General features: G+C 41.8%; 1 protein-coding gene across 1 annotated transcript; it reads right to left on the minus strand.

The window, feature by feature from the left end:
* Positions 1-493: 493 nt before the first annotated feature.
* Positions 494-14,440, minus strand: mrpl55 (mitochondrial ribosomal protein L55). Its single transcript, XM_043699243.2, has 3 exons — positions 14,292-14,440; positions 8,437-8,638; positions 494-2,967 (listed from the first exon to the last, which is right to left on the minus strand). Exons 1-3 carry the CDS (start codon positions 14,330-14,332, stop codon positions 2,821-2,823), a joined length of 390 nt encoding a protein of 129 aa, XP_043555178.2. The 5' UTR covers positions 14,333-14,440; the 3' UTR covers positions 494-2,820.
* Positions 14,441-15,338: the final 898 nt, after the last annotated feature.

Here is a 15,338-nt window from a genome sequence, read left to right on the forward strand (position 1 = left end):
TTAGAATCTAATTCACCTCGGCTAGGTTTTTTTCTGACCTTATTGAAAATAATCTTCCATCAATTAATTTTTGTCATTCTGCATTGCACCTTGTCCTGTTCCACAGCAACATGATACTTTGAGCACTAGCTCACAAATGTGCTTCCTACTGTGCCTCCACTAACATTTGATTCATGTGACCTCATTCGCTCCAGCTAGACTGAACGTCTCTTTCACCATTAGACCAGAAATATTCTGATCCAGAAATCTCTCGAACACAGTTCCAGAAACTCTTCCCCACCTCTGCCCTTTACATTATTATAATCTGAGTCAAAGGATGAGTGAAGTCTCCCATTATAATTATTCTCATTTATCGTATATTTGTAACTTCCAGACAAAATTATTCCATTCTGTGCTGTATTGTTCTATGTTCTATAAACCTAATCGGTGGATGACATAAATCCAAACATGTAATGGTGCCTCTATTGTTTCACAAATTAAATCAATTCTGATCTTGATCTCTACTGAAACTTTATTGCTGGAACAGCACAGCAGGTCAGGCAGCATCTAGGGAACAGAAGATTCGACGTTTCGGGCACATGCCCTTCTTCAGGAATGAGCAGAGAGTGTTCAGCAGGAGAAGATAAAAGGTAGGGAGGAGGGACTTAGAGGAGGGGCGTTGGAAATGTGATAGGTGGAAAGAGGTCAAGGTGAGGGTGATAGGTCGGAGTAGGGTGGAGGCGGAGAGGTCAAGAAGAAGACTGCAGGTCAGGAAGGCGGTGCCGGGCTGGAGGGATTCGGCTGAGACAAGGTGGGGGGAGGGGGGATGAAGAAACTGGTGAAGTCCAAGTTCATCCCCTGTGGTTGGAGGGTTCCCAGTCGGAAGATAAGACGCTCCTCCTCCGACCGTCGCGTTGTTGTGGTTTGGCGGTGGATGAGTCCAATGACCTGCATATCCTCGGTGGAGTGGGAGGGGGAGTTGAAATGCTGTGCTACAGGGTGATTGGGTTGGTTCGTCCGGGTGGCCCAGAGGTGCTCTCTGAATCGCTCCGCAAGTAGGCGGCCTGTCTCCCCAATATAGAGGCCACACCGGCTGCAGTGGATGCAGTAGATAATGTGGGTGGAGGTGCAGGTGAATCTGTGGCGGATATGGAAGTTTCCTTTGGGGCCTTGGAGAGAAGTGAGGGGGGAGGTATGGGCGCAAGTGTTGCACCTCCTGCGGTTGCAAGGGAAGGTGCCGGGAGTGGAGGTTGGGTTGGTGGGGGGTATGGATCTGACAAGGGAGTCGCGGAGGGAGTGGTCTCTACGGAAAGCTGATAGAGGAGGGGAGGGAAATATATCCTTGGTGGTGGGGTCCGTTTGGATCTTGATCTTGATCTTGATCTCTGACATATGAGTCGTGACTTTAACTCTAAGCCAGTTTTAGGTACTTCTATAGCGTGATGGTTGCGTTGTTGTGTAACCCTGTGTTATAGAGAAATTGCACTTTGTAATCATGTTATAGCCACACATTTTAAAACTTTGTCCTTTAGAAACAGTGTCCCCAATTTGTCAATCGTGTTGTAGCAAATTCATGCTATAGCAGAACAATACGTAGGTCATAAAATTACCTATTGCAGCAAAAACAAGGTTCCCAGAAAAGCTAACTTCTGGGTGCTTTTTCTAACCCTACGTCTAAACTCCATTCCTTTCAAAAGTTGAAGCAGTAGAATTGGATACTGTTTCATCCTGTGGCTTCTCATGATAAAAGAAACAGGTAAAGCTTTAGACTTTGTCTAGGCCCAAGAAGGACAAAATTTTTTTTAGCCTTTTATAGAGATAAGCCATATTTCCTAGGTTAGCCCGATTGAAAATCTGTGTGCTCAGATCACTGGAGTTAAATGGGTGGTTAGGTCTTAACTTCAGCATCTGATCCAGAATACACAGTCAAAACACTATAATGCTAGCTTCTTAAATGCAAATAGGCTTTAACGCAATTGAAGAATTTCGACCGTTATTTTTAGAACGCGAACTTTCCTTATCTTTATTGGCTACAACATGATTCCTGCCCCATTAGTTTACATGGCGTGGCTATTTTCTTATGACGAGATCATACAAAAATGGAACTGTTCTGTTATATCAGAACTATCAATGCATAATGCATCTCTTGAATGAGTTAGAGCACACATTAGTAATTCAAACTGTTACTAATCCACTTTTTGCTACAGTTTAAATCATCAGTCAGTATTTTAAATGCAGCACGACCTAAAATATGAAGGTAAATCAACTCAGAAGTATTCTGTCCTGGAATGAACATTGTAGCCATGGATTTTACATTCAAATGACAGATCCAATTTCAGAATGTAAGGATTTTATGTTTAGTACAACCCCAACTACTTGTTCATTTCAGATTGTTGCAAATATCATTCCATTCCTAGGATAATTATCATTGAATGGAAGTACTTGTAATCTGCCAGAATAAATATTCCATGAATAAGATAATAAACGTCTAACATAAAACTCAAAATGTGGCTAAATGTTCTCAAAATATATAGATATATTGGTTAAGTGCAGCCAGACACTGCAAGTACAGAATAGTTGTGTATGGTGATGATGGGGGAAGTCTAGTTAACAGGAAAATATTTTCTCCTAGAGATAGAAAGAAATAAAAACAGGATTTAGTCCTGGTGACATTTTGAGTCAAGAACACAAGTCGATACAAACATACAAATAAGACTACTATTCATCAGTGAAACGCAATAGTAATATGTGCAGTGTACATCAGTCAAGGTTTCACTGATGTCAGCGCCAGTCAAGCAGTCTGGTGACAGTTCTGCATTTCTGAATTCAAAATCCTGAAGGTCACTTTTTCTTCCAGAATTTGCTATAATCGTCAATTTTAAATTCATCTTCAAATTGCTCCTCTTTCATCCTGGTTCTCTTGGGATCACGTTTGCGCATTCTTGCTTTCCGTTCAGCTTCTGGCAGAAGGGAAACATCGACTGGCATCTGTAACAAATCAGTTAATTATATTCAAGAAATGGTTTTCAAACAATATGGATATACTGATGAAATGCATCAGCTCATAATAGAAAAACAGGCAATCTGCCTCAGCACATACTACAAGTGATCAAAACATGTTTTGGTTTTAGAGATAGAATATGAAAAGCTTGTACGATTTTGAAATGATGATGAATGATTACTGTAGGAAGAGCAAGAAGCTTTATTTTCAATGACACAATTATTTATATCTGATTTCACATTTACCTTGAAGAAAGCTTTAATGATAGAAGATGAAATATGTATTAAGGTAATTTAATGAGTGGGGAAATCCAGAACAAAGAAACATAAACTTGAAATTAAAGCACAGGCCATTCAAGGTGGAATCAATAAGCATCTTCAAGCAAAATGAACACCGCTGCTGAATTGTTTCCTCAAAAGCTGTTAATGCTAAGTCAATTAAAAATGTCAAAACTAAGACTGTGTAGGTATGAATCTAAAATTTGCTGGTTTAATCAAAATATAGTTAAATGAAATTGAATGAATGAAGCAATAGGTGTGTTTAGATTGAGTACAGTAACTTAGCAGTAACTTGCTGAATTCCAGTAGTCACCAGCTCCCACCCTAAAAAAGACCCCTTTATCTCTACTCTATGCCTTGTCAGTCAACCAATGCTCTAGCCAGTACCTTGCCCCTAACACCATGGGCACTTCACTTATTTAGCAGCCTCCTGTGCAACACCTTGTCAAAGGGCTTCTGGTAATCCAAGTAGTTCATGTTCACTAGCTCTCCTTTGTTTAACTTGTTTGTTACCTCCAAAGAATTCTAACAGCTTGGTCAGGCATGACCCCGAACTCCCACCCTCACCCCAACTTTAATGAAGCCCTGTTTTACCATGCACTTTCAAGTACTTTGCAGTCTCATCTCGATAACAGACTGTAAAATCCTACCAACAACAGAGGTCAGGCTAACCAGTCTATGGTTTCCTATCTTCTGTCTCCCTCCCTTTGAAAACAAGGGTGTTACATGAGCCATTTTCCAGTCTGGTGGAACCTTCCCTGACTCCAGTGATTCCTGAAAGATCACCACTAATGCCTCTACAATCTCCTCCGCTATCTTGTTCAAAAATTTGTTATGTAGTCCATCTAGTCCAGATGATTTATCCACCTTCATACCTTTCAGTTTCCCCAGCACCTTCTTCTTAGTGATGACCACAACAGTTACCTCTGCCCTCTGACTCTCCTGAAGTTTCGGTATGCTGGTGTCCTCCACTGTGAAAAGTAATGCAAAGTATCTATTCAGTTCCTCCACCATTTCTTTGTTGTCCAATACAACTTCTCCAGCCTCGTTTTCCAGCGGCCTATTGTCCAACTCTTATCTTTTTTTTTAACCTTTTAAATATCTAAAAAATAAACACTTGTAATCTTACTTACTATTGCTCGCCAACTTATCCTCATATTTCATCTTCTCCCCCATTACTGATTTTTTAATTACCCCTGCTGGTTTTTAAAGGTTTCCCAATTCTCTGGCTTCCCATGAACCTTCACCATATTGGACACTTTTTATTTTGCTTTTATGCTGTCCCTGATCTTCCCTTGTCAGCCATGGTTGTCTTGTCCTCCACTTCCTCCCCTGGATAAATTTCTGCTGTGCCTCTTGAATTACCCCTGGAAACTCCTGCCATTGCACTCCACTGTAGATTCCCCTTCCAATCAACTTTGGTCAGCACCTTCTTCATTTCTTTATAGTTACCTTTACTTAATTGTAATACCATTACATCTGATTCAAACTTCTCCCTTTCAAACTGCAGGGTGATTTCGATCATATTATGGTCACTTCCCTTCACCTTAAGCTCCCTAATCAAACAGAGTCATAGAGCCACACAGCATGAAAACAGACTCTTTGATCCACTTGTTCATGCCAACCAATAAGTCCAATCCAATTTGCCACCATTTGACTGCTTTCCCTTTGTACCCTTCCTATTCATATACCCATCCAGTTACCTTTTAAGTGTTGTAATCGTACCGGCCTCCACCACTTACCCTGGCAGCTCAGTCCGTACATGCACCACCTTTTTCGTGAAAAAGTTTCCCTTCTAAATCTTTCCCTTCTCACCTGAAACTTATGCCCTCTTGTTGTGGACTCTCCCACCCCAGGGAAAAGACTTGTCTAGTCACCCTGTCCATGCTCCTCATGATTTTATAAACCTCCGTAAGGTCACCCCTCAACATCCATCGCTCCATGGAAAATAGCCCCAGTCTATTCAGCCTCTCCCTATAGCTCAAACCCTCCAACACTAGCAACACCCTTGTAAATTTTTTCTGAACCTTCAAGTTTCACAACATCATTTCGAAAAGAGGGAGACCAGAATTGCACACTATATTCCAAAAGTGGCCTAACCAATGTCCTGTACAGCTGCAACTCCTGTACTCAATGCTCTGACCAATAAAGGAAAGCATACCAAACGCTTTCTTCAGTATCCTATCTACCCGCGACTTCACTTCCAAGGAACTATGAACTTGCACTCAAAGGTCTCTTTGTTCAGCAACACTTCCCAGGATTGTACTATTAAGTGTATAAGTTCTGCCCTATTTTGCCTTTGCAAAATACACATCCTACATTTATCTAAATTAAACTCTATCTGTCACTCCTTGGCCCATTTGATCAAGACTCTATTGTAATCTGAGGTAATCCTCTTCGCTGGCCATTCCACTTCCAATTTTGGGGTCATCTGCAAACTTACTAACCATTCCTCCTACGTTCAAATCCAAATTATTTATATAAATGATGAAAAGCAGTGAACACAGCACTGCCTTATTATACATCACCAAATCAAAATTGCCTGTTTTCTAGTGTGATCTACCACCAATTGCTCCAAAGAACCATAACATAGACATTTCACATGTTCCTTTTTGTGAGATCCGTTACCAACATGATTACCTTGTTCTACCTGCATATTGAAGTCCCCTAGATTACTGCAATAGAGTCTTTATTACATGCCTTTCCTATCGCGCGATTTATTTTCTTCCCGACTACTGTTGGTCAGCCTTCCAACTTCTATCGGTGTCTTTTTACCTTTGGGGTTCCTCAACTCTAACCATTCCATGTCTTCCGACTCGATATCACCTCTTGCTATCAATTTAATTTGATTTCTTACCAACAAGGCAACCCACCCTTCTGGGCATTCACCTGTCCATTCAACAGAATGTGTCTCCTGGCCCTGATCCTCTTGCAGCCAGGTCTCTGATACCCACAACAGCATACCTGCCAATTTCATTCTGAATGGCAAACTAATTTACCTTCTATCATATACTGTATGCATTTAAGTACAACACCCACAGTCCTGTATTGACTGTCCCCTTTTTCATAGTTGTTCTCTCATCTGCTGTGCCTGAAGTTAGGTCCCTGACCCTTTCCTTATTCTCTGTCCAATTAGTTGTTCTGGAAACTTTCACAACCTCTGCTGGAGATCTCCCCTCTAACTTTTTCAGTAATTTTTCATACGACTGCACCCATCCCTACATTATTTAGTTTAAAGCCCTATCCACAGCCCTCGTCATGCGATTCGCCAGGTATCTGGTCTCAGCATGATTCAGGTGAAGCCCATCCCATCCCTCCATTCCCAGTACTGGTGCCAATATTCCACGAATTCAAACCTGTTTCATCCACATCAATCTTTGAAATCACACTCTTTAACTTTGTTGACCTTGTGCTATTTGCCCGTGGCTCAGGTAATAATCCAGAGATTACTACATTTTTGGTTCTGTTTTTCTAATTTAGCAACGAACTGCTTGCAATCTCTCAGCAGAGCTCTTTCTACATAAGTCGTCGGTACCTACATAGACCATGACAATGAAGTCATTCCCCTCCCACTTCAAGTTTTTCTGTGGCCCAGATGAGATATTCTGAACCTGGACGCCAGACAGGCAACGCAGCCTTCAGGACCCTCAATCCTGGACATAGAGAACAGTATCTTTTCCCTGACTATACGCTCCTTGATTACAACTACTCTTTTCTTCTCCTCCCCTGCAAGTCAATGTAAGGGGTGTGGCTACCCCCAAAACACAACATCCAGGTAACTCTCCCTCTCCCTGTATGTCACAGTGTTCAAAACTCAGATTCCAGCTCAAACTCTAAGCCAGACTTTCTTAAACAACCAGTCACTGTGAAACACAATGGGGTCCACCAACTCCTACAACATGCAGGTACAATACATCACTTAACCCAGCATTTCCATTTTAATTACTTATTTTCCCTCCTGGGAAGTTACCAATCATTTAAGGTTGACATCAATATGGAAATTCAGTTTTGCATCCAATCTGTGTGCACTGCCTTTGAACACGTAAAGATATGAATCATTAATGACAGTGACATGTGTGTTGATATCAAGGTTCTTGTGTATAAGGTCTATACATCTTTCAACTCTTCCACATGGCTCCAAAACTATGCATAGAAACAACATTAAGGAACTTGCTAAGTACCATCAACGCTGTTTGAGGTGGAATTTCTGCATCAGCTGTGAGGACTGGCATACTGACATCAGCATCCTTGAAACAACCAATAGCACCAACATCAAGGCCATGATCATCTGAAACCAATTCTGCTGGGCTAGTCAGAATTCCGATTGCCAAAACTAATCACCTTCATCCAGCTCATGGAAGGCACTTGAACAAGAGGAGGACACTCAAGAAATGCAACATGGATGTTAATGTGTGAGAGATCTCCATTCAGAAGAAACCGAGTTGCAAAAAACTTGTATGAAGGGGCACAATTCTCTGAGATCACCCATTAGCAAGAGGAAGTACAGGAAAGGAACCAGACAAAGGAATGACAGTGATTTCAAGGCCAGGGGTTAATTACACTTCTACTGGAAACACAAATGTGTGGTCAGAGATGCAGCTGTAGGATTGGGCTCATCAGCCAGACAAGGGTCCGCATGATCAGCGACACAGAATTTCCACATCGACAGTCACATTCATTAGTGAGTGACTGCCTCCACTAACTTTGGACCTGCCTTCAGACAGAGACCTGAAGACGATAAAACAATGTATACATGCCATCACCCTTATTTTCAAATGTCCAGTTCCAGGAATATATTTCTAACTTAAGGTAATAAGAACAAAAAAAAGCTGGAAAATTAAGTAGGTCATGCAACATCTGCCTCTCCACAGTTTCTACCTTATTTCAGATAGTTAGCATCTTGTCTTGCTGAGCTCATTTTTGATGTGGAAAACCCATGAACATGGAAGAAAACGTTCATATTTTTCCTAAGAAAGTATTCATTTCAAAAAAGCTTGAAGTATTTTTGAGTTAAAATGTTGACAGGAAGGTTATGAAATTACAAATCTGCTTTTATATGCCACCATATTATTTGTCTTAGAAGCATTACAGAACTTAAACAATCAATTAGTTTGGATGTTTTGATCAAAGTTGCTTCCTTCTACCTCTCCCAAAAAACAAAATAACCTTCATCCTTACTGTAATAATTCTTTTAGGTTCCTTGTATCGGATATTGATAGTGGATCCATCAGGTCGAATCAGCAGAACAGGATATAGCCTGGCATAAACCTGTCTTCCACAGCGAACTACTGAAGTTCGATTAGAATTGTTCCGCCTGGATGTGCTGTGCACAGGATACACAGCAGGAAGCAACCTTTCAGAAGCTTTTAGCTGTAAAGAACTATTGAAAATAAAAACACTTACTAATAAATTTAAAGCAATGATTACTTAAACAGGTGAAGCATATGCATAATCAACAACATATCAATCCTGTGTGCGAAGTTCAGTTATGATGTTAGCAGTAGATTTACACGTATAAGTCAGCTTGCAAAAGCACCTCCATAACAAGTTAAGCTCGTAATAAAATTCAGATATTTCTTTCAATTAATATGCTACAGGACAGCTGATTGGTACATAACGGGTCAACTGTTTTTTCCGCTTTCAATCTACATTAAGGAAAAGCAAGAGTTGTGGCTTTAAAGTAATTAATTTTGTAATTGGCTTAAATTCAGGGTAAGGGTATTTTTAATGAAAGAAGCCCATCTCTGCACAGCCTGCAATATGGAGGAAGTTTCCGACATTCCTAACAGACCGGATGAGCCCATCTACAGAAAGTGTGATTGGTTTGACCAGCTTTAGCATCAGGTTCCAGAGCTTGAGCATCGGCTGGAAGTATTGCAGTGCATCAAAGAAGCTCAGAGTTAGGTGGATATGTTTAGATGCAGTCACCCTGTAGCTTATGGAAGTGCAATGACAGAAGGACTGGGTGACCACCAGACAGAAGGGAACTGGCAGGGACTTAGGAAAGCCCCAGTGTGTCTCTCACCCAAAAACAGCTTTCCTGTCATGGAAAATGGTGAATGTGTTAGCTCATCTAGGGAGTGGAATCAGAACTCACTGCTCAGGGGAGGAGCAGATAGAGAGGAAGAACAATATTGGTAGGGTTCTCAATAGTGAATTGTACAGAAAAATGTTTCTGCAGACCTCACTGCAGGATATGCTGCCTCCCTGGTGACTGAACTGCTGAAGAGAGAAGGTAAACAGTTGGAGGCTGTGGCTCACACAGAAACAAATGACAGGCTGAAAGAGGAATGAGTTTCTGCAACAAGAATTTATGGAGGTATGTCGCAGATTGAAAGACAGAACCTCAAAGAAGAATAGGCAGACAGATCAGATCAATCGTGGTTGAAGAGTTGGTGCAGGAGAGTGGGCTTTAGAATGAGATGGCGTGCAAAGGGGAATGTCTCAATATTGATCAAAAAGTTGATAATTGTAATATGGAGGCACGCTATTTTTGGAAGCTCCTCAAAGGTTGGTGGCTAATGGGAAATATTCATCCTAGCATTCAGTTACCAGTGGTGTACCGCAAGGATCTATTTTGGGGCCACTGCTCTTTGCCATTTTTATAAATGACCTAGATGAGGGCGTAGAAGGATAGGTTATTGAATTTGCGAATGACACGAAGGTTGGTGGAGTTGTGGATAGTGCTGAAGGATGTTGCAAGTTACAGAGGGACATAGATAAGTTGCACAGCTGGGCTGAGAGGTGGCAAATGGAGTTTAATACGGAAAAGTGTGAAGTGATTCACTTTGGAAGGAGCAACAGGAATACAGAGTCCTGGGCTAATGGTAAGATTCTCGGTAGTGTAGATAAGCAGAGAGAGATTTCGGTGTTCATGTACACAGATCCCTGAAAGTTGCCACCCAGGTTGATAGGGTTATTAAGAAGGCTTATTGCTTTCATTGGTAGAGGATTGAGTTTTGGAGCCACAAGGTCATGCTGTAGCTGTACAAAGCTCTGGTGCGGCTGCACTTGAAGTATTGCATACAGTTCTGGTCACCGCATTATAGGAAGGATGTGGAAGCATTGGAAAGGGTGCACAGGAGATTTGTTAGGATGTTACTTGGTAAGGAGGGATGGTCTTATGAGGAAAGGCTGAGGGACTTGAGACTATTTTTGTTAGAAAGACGAAGGTTGAAAGCTGTTTTATTTAAGAAAATCAGAGGGTCAGATAGGAAAATGAGAGTCTTTTTCCTCGGATGGTGATTGCTAGCACAAGAGAACATAGCATTAAATTGAAGCGTGATAGATATTGGACAGATGTCAGAGGTGGTTTTGATTAGATTAGATTAGATTAGATTACAGTGTGGAAACAGGCCCTTCGGCCCAACAAGTCCACACCGACCCGCCGAAGCGAAACCCACCCATACCCCTACATGTACCCCTTACCTAACACTACGGACAATTTAGCATGGCCAATTCACCTGACCTGCACATCTTTGGACTGTGGGAGGAAACCGGAGCACCCGGAGGAAACCCACGCAGACACGGGGAGAATGTGCAAACTCCACACAGAGTCGCCTGAGGCGGGAATTGAACTCGGGTCTCTGGCGCTGTGAGGCAGCAGTGCTAACCACTGTGCCACCGTGCTGCCACTAGTTTCTTTACTCAGAGACTAGTATGGGGAGTGGAATGCACTGGCTGCAACAGTAGTAGACTCGCCAACTTTAAGGGCATTTAAATGGTCACTGGATATAAATATGGACGAAAATGCAATAGGGTAGGATAGATTGGCTTCAGATTGGTTCCATAAGTCAGCGCAACATCGAGGGCCTGCACTGTTCTTTAATGTTCTATGTTCTCTAAGTGTGGAGCTTGAAATCAACAAGGGGGGGGCAATCATACTACTGGGATTGTACTATAGGCCTCCACTCCCCTACAGTCAGGGCAAGACAGAAGGATGGATATGCATGCAAATCTTAGCAAAATGATAGGGTAATAACAGAGGATTTCAACTTCCCCAATCATAAATGTGATAGACATAGGTGAAAGTTTCAGAGGGGGTGCAATTCTTACAATATACCCAGGAAAGCTTTTTAAACCAGGAAGCAGTTGGAGTGTTAGCAGAGGAGCATTTCAGTAATAGTGACCATAACTCAGTTAAGATTCAAGGTAATTATGGAAGAGAGCAAAGGTGGACCAGAAATAAAGGTTCTGAATTGGAGATGGTCGATTTTAATGTAAGGCTGGAGATGATTAAAGGGAGAAGTTACTTGTAGGAAAATAGACATCAGAGCAGTGAGAGCTATTCAAAAGGTTTATAGTGAGAGTGCAGAGCCAATATACTCCCACAAATATGAAGAGTTGGAACCAACAAGTCCAGGGAATCTTAGATATCCGGGGATGTATAGGACTAGATAAGGAAAGAAATGGTAGCTTAGAGCAGATTCTGAAGACTCAAAACAGCAGAAATCCAACAACAGGATGTATTGAAAATAAGGAGTTACTTAAAAAGAAATTGCAAGAACAAAGAAGGGGCATGAAAGAAAAAGTAAAGTAAAATAAAGAAAAGTTCAAAGATGATTTATATACATATTAGGGGAAGAAAAATAACCTGGGAAAGAGTAGTGGCCATTAAAGATCATTGTGGCAACCTGTGTGGAGCCAGAAGATGAAGGTTAGGTTTTAAATGATTACTTCATTATATTCATTCATTATAAAGAAAGGCGATGCAGGTACAGAAATCAGGAAGAGGGGCTGTGATATTCTTGAATACATTAATATTGAGAGGGAGGTGGTATTAAGAGTTTTCGACGGCTTAGAAGTGGATAAATCCCTGGGCCCATATGAGATATATCCCAGGCTGTTATGGAAGGCAAAGCGGTTCTGACAACTTTCAAATCCTCGCTGGCCAAATGGGAATTGCCCTGAACAGAAGGGTAGCTAATGTGGTCCCATATTCAAGAAGGTTGATAGGGATAAAGCAGGTAACTACAGATCAACGAGTCCTATACCAAAGGCAGGGAAACTGCTGGAAAAAAATCTCATGGGCTGAAACTTTCTCCACTGGAGAATTAAGGATTAACCAAAGATAGTCAGCCTGGCTCTATTAGAAAGGAAATCATGTCTTACAAATTTGATTAACTTTTTCATCAGAGGTGACTAGGTATGTACATGATGGTAGCGCAGTTGATTTTATCGACATGGTCTTCAGTAAGGCTTTTGATGTGATATTGAATGAGAGACTGGTCAAGTAAGAAAGATGGATCCATGGAAATTTGGCAAAGTGGATCCAAAGTTGGCTTAGTGGCATACAGCAGGGTGGGATGCTGGTCCCTTGCCACTTTTAGTGCACATTATATTTCCTACATTCACATTATTCAGTTAGGTTTGCAGGTGACATAAAAATTGGTACTGCTGCAAGCTTTAGAATACAGGACAATATAGATGGGTTAATCAGGTATGCAGAACAGTGGAAAATGGAATTTCATCCTGAAAAGTGTGAATTGATGGATTTTGGGAGGACTAACAAGATAAGCAAATGCACAATGAATGTTAGGACCCTAGGAACAAAAAAGATCAGAGGGACCTTCATGTGCATGTCCATGCATCCTTGAAGGCTTCAGGACAGTAGAAAAGACAATTAAAAAAATCACATGGGATACCTGTTTTTATTAGTTAAGGCACTGAATACAAGAGTAGGGAGGTTGTGTGTAAAATATTGATTTTACACACGCATGCAGTTCTGGTCATTGCACTATAAGATGGATGGGTTTACACTTGAGATGAGATTCATCAGATGTTGCCTGGGCTATATAATTTGGGATTGTGTTCTTCAGAGCAGAGAAGGCTGAAGAGAGGACCTAATCAATATGTACAAATTGAGTATATGACCTGGAGGTGTCGGTGTTGGACTGGGGTGGACAAAGTTAAAAATTACATAACACCAGGTTACAGTCCAATAGGTTTATTTGGAGGCACTAGCTTTTGAATGGCGCTTCATCAGAAGGAGCAGTGCTCCGAAAGCTACTGAGGGAAAAAAGTACGTCACTCAGATGGTGGGGGCCTATTTGTAACTCACTGCTTAAAAGGGTGGTATAGATAGGGTCAAAAAGTGGGCCACTAGAAAAGCACAGAAGGTCAGGCAGCATCCGAGGAGCAGTTGTTGTTGCTTCAGGCTTACCAAAACGTTAACTCTTTTGCTCCTCAGATGCTGCCTGATCGGCTGTGTTTTACCAACACCACACTCTCGACTTTAATCTCCAGCGTCTGCAGTCCTCAATTTCTCTCAGGTAGGAACCCTCACAAGATTTTACGAAGTATTTAAATAAGCATGAAAAGCACAAATAGCATACAAGACTACAGGCCAATGTTGGAAAATGAAATTCGAGTAGCTAGGCGCTTGATGAATGGTATGAACACGATGGGCCGAAGGAGCTGTTTCCGTGCAATGGAACTTTACGATTCTCAAGTGTATTGGAATGATCTAGAGATTAAACACAGGGGCAAGGAATTATTAGAGGGGAAACAGGGAGTTGCATTGCACAGATGTGTTCAGAGATTCACTGTTGACATTTAAAACCAGGAGTGCCCGAGAAAGTTGCTCAAGGAAACAATAACGGTCCACAATTTTTAGAAAGTTTCGTGCAAGAAGTCACATCAGATTAATTCTGAACCTCAAGTGATTGGCAGCCGCTTTATAAGAACAAATCCGCTTATTTTCCAAGTGAAACAGAAGCACAGGACTGTCCCAAAAAAACATTCTGCGACAATCCTGATCCAAGAGCGGCTCCAACTAAGAGCGGATTCTTCCCTGAAGAAGGGCCTGTGCCCGAAACGTCGAATCTCCTGTTCCCTGGATGCTGCCTGACCTGCTGTGCTGTTCCAGCAATAAAGTTTCAACCTCCAACTAAATCAGCCAATCCCAAAGTGAAAAAAATAACAACCCAGACACATCTCAGCCTGGGTACAACAAGCTCTGCTTCTGCTCCGTCCAATGACAAATGTTTGAAATGTTGATATTTAACTGCTTTAAATTGACATTCATTACTTACAGCGCAGACCGCCAAAGCCGCACAATACACCACGACGCCATTTCCACGAGCCGGAAGTGTTCAGCGCGCGGACCAGGTCGGCAGGACAACAGCGGCTCAGGACAATGGTTCCGCCCGGACACTAACCTTGGCCGCACTTACCCAGGGCCGCACCGAGTGGAGTTTATTTCATCGTTTCAGAAACCGGTGACGTTCTCAAGCAGAAATAACGCTGTGATTCCGGATTTATTTTTATATCAGCAGTTTTTTCGTTATTTATGAAATGTGAAGTATTTTCTAGGCATATCTGACATGAAAATGCTTCCCCCAACCAAATGCATTGTGATTTGTATTTGTTGCCAATTCTGCTTGAAGGTTTTCCCAGAGGCTTCATCACATGACGATCTGGGCACAAAATCTGACCTTGTCACTGAAATAGGTCCGTCCACAGGCACCCTTTATTTACACATGGAAAGTGCTTGACACTGATCCAGCTTCCACAGAGTGAACAGAACCTCTTAACACTTTTTGTTTTAAGAAATCCCCAGTTCACTGCTTGTGGCCAACTAGCTCAAGAGCCAGGAACCCGAGGCACACTGATTGTGGCTAGCCAGCTCAAGAACCAGCTCCCCACAAACAAAAACAAAATCCTCAAAAGCTAGTTTCTCACAAAAAAAATAAAATCACAAACAAAAACTCCCTAGGGCCACTGGTTGTGGCCAGTCAGCTCAGTAGCCAGTTCCCCATAAACAAATAAAACCATGACTAAAAATCCACAGTACACACTAGCTAGCTCAAGAGCCAGCTGATAATCTGGTTTTTATCTGTCAGCTCGGGCCCCCAGCTCAACAACCCTAATCAGGGAACTCATTTTCCATGAGGTCCACCTGGTTAACCTCTTTACAATCACTAGAGTCACACTAATAAATGTTCTCACATAGGGTTTCAGTCTTTGTAGTTGACAATCTTTCTCATGGTTTTGGAATGAAATGTCAGAATCATTGGCAAGGCTGGCATTTATTTCCCATTATATTTGCCCATGAGAAGACATTGGAGAGGCACCTCCTC

The sequence above is a fragment of the Chiloscyllium plagiosum genome, unplaced genomic scaffold (genome assembly GCF_037043375.1).
Source record: "Chiloscyllium plagiosum isolate Xiang-an unplaced genomic scaffold, Cpla_swu_hap1 HiC_scaffold_9, whole genome shotgun sequence".
Classification (NCBI taxonomy): Eukaryota; Metazoa; Chordata; class Chondrichthyes; order Orectolobiformes; family Hemiscylliidae; genus Chiloscyllium; species Chiloscyllium plagiosum.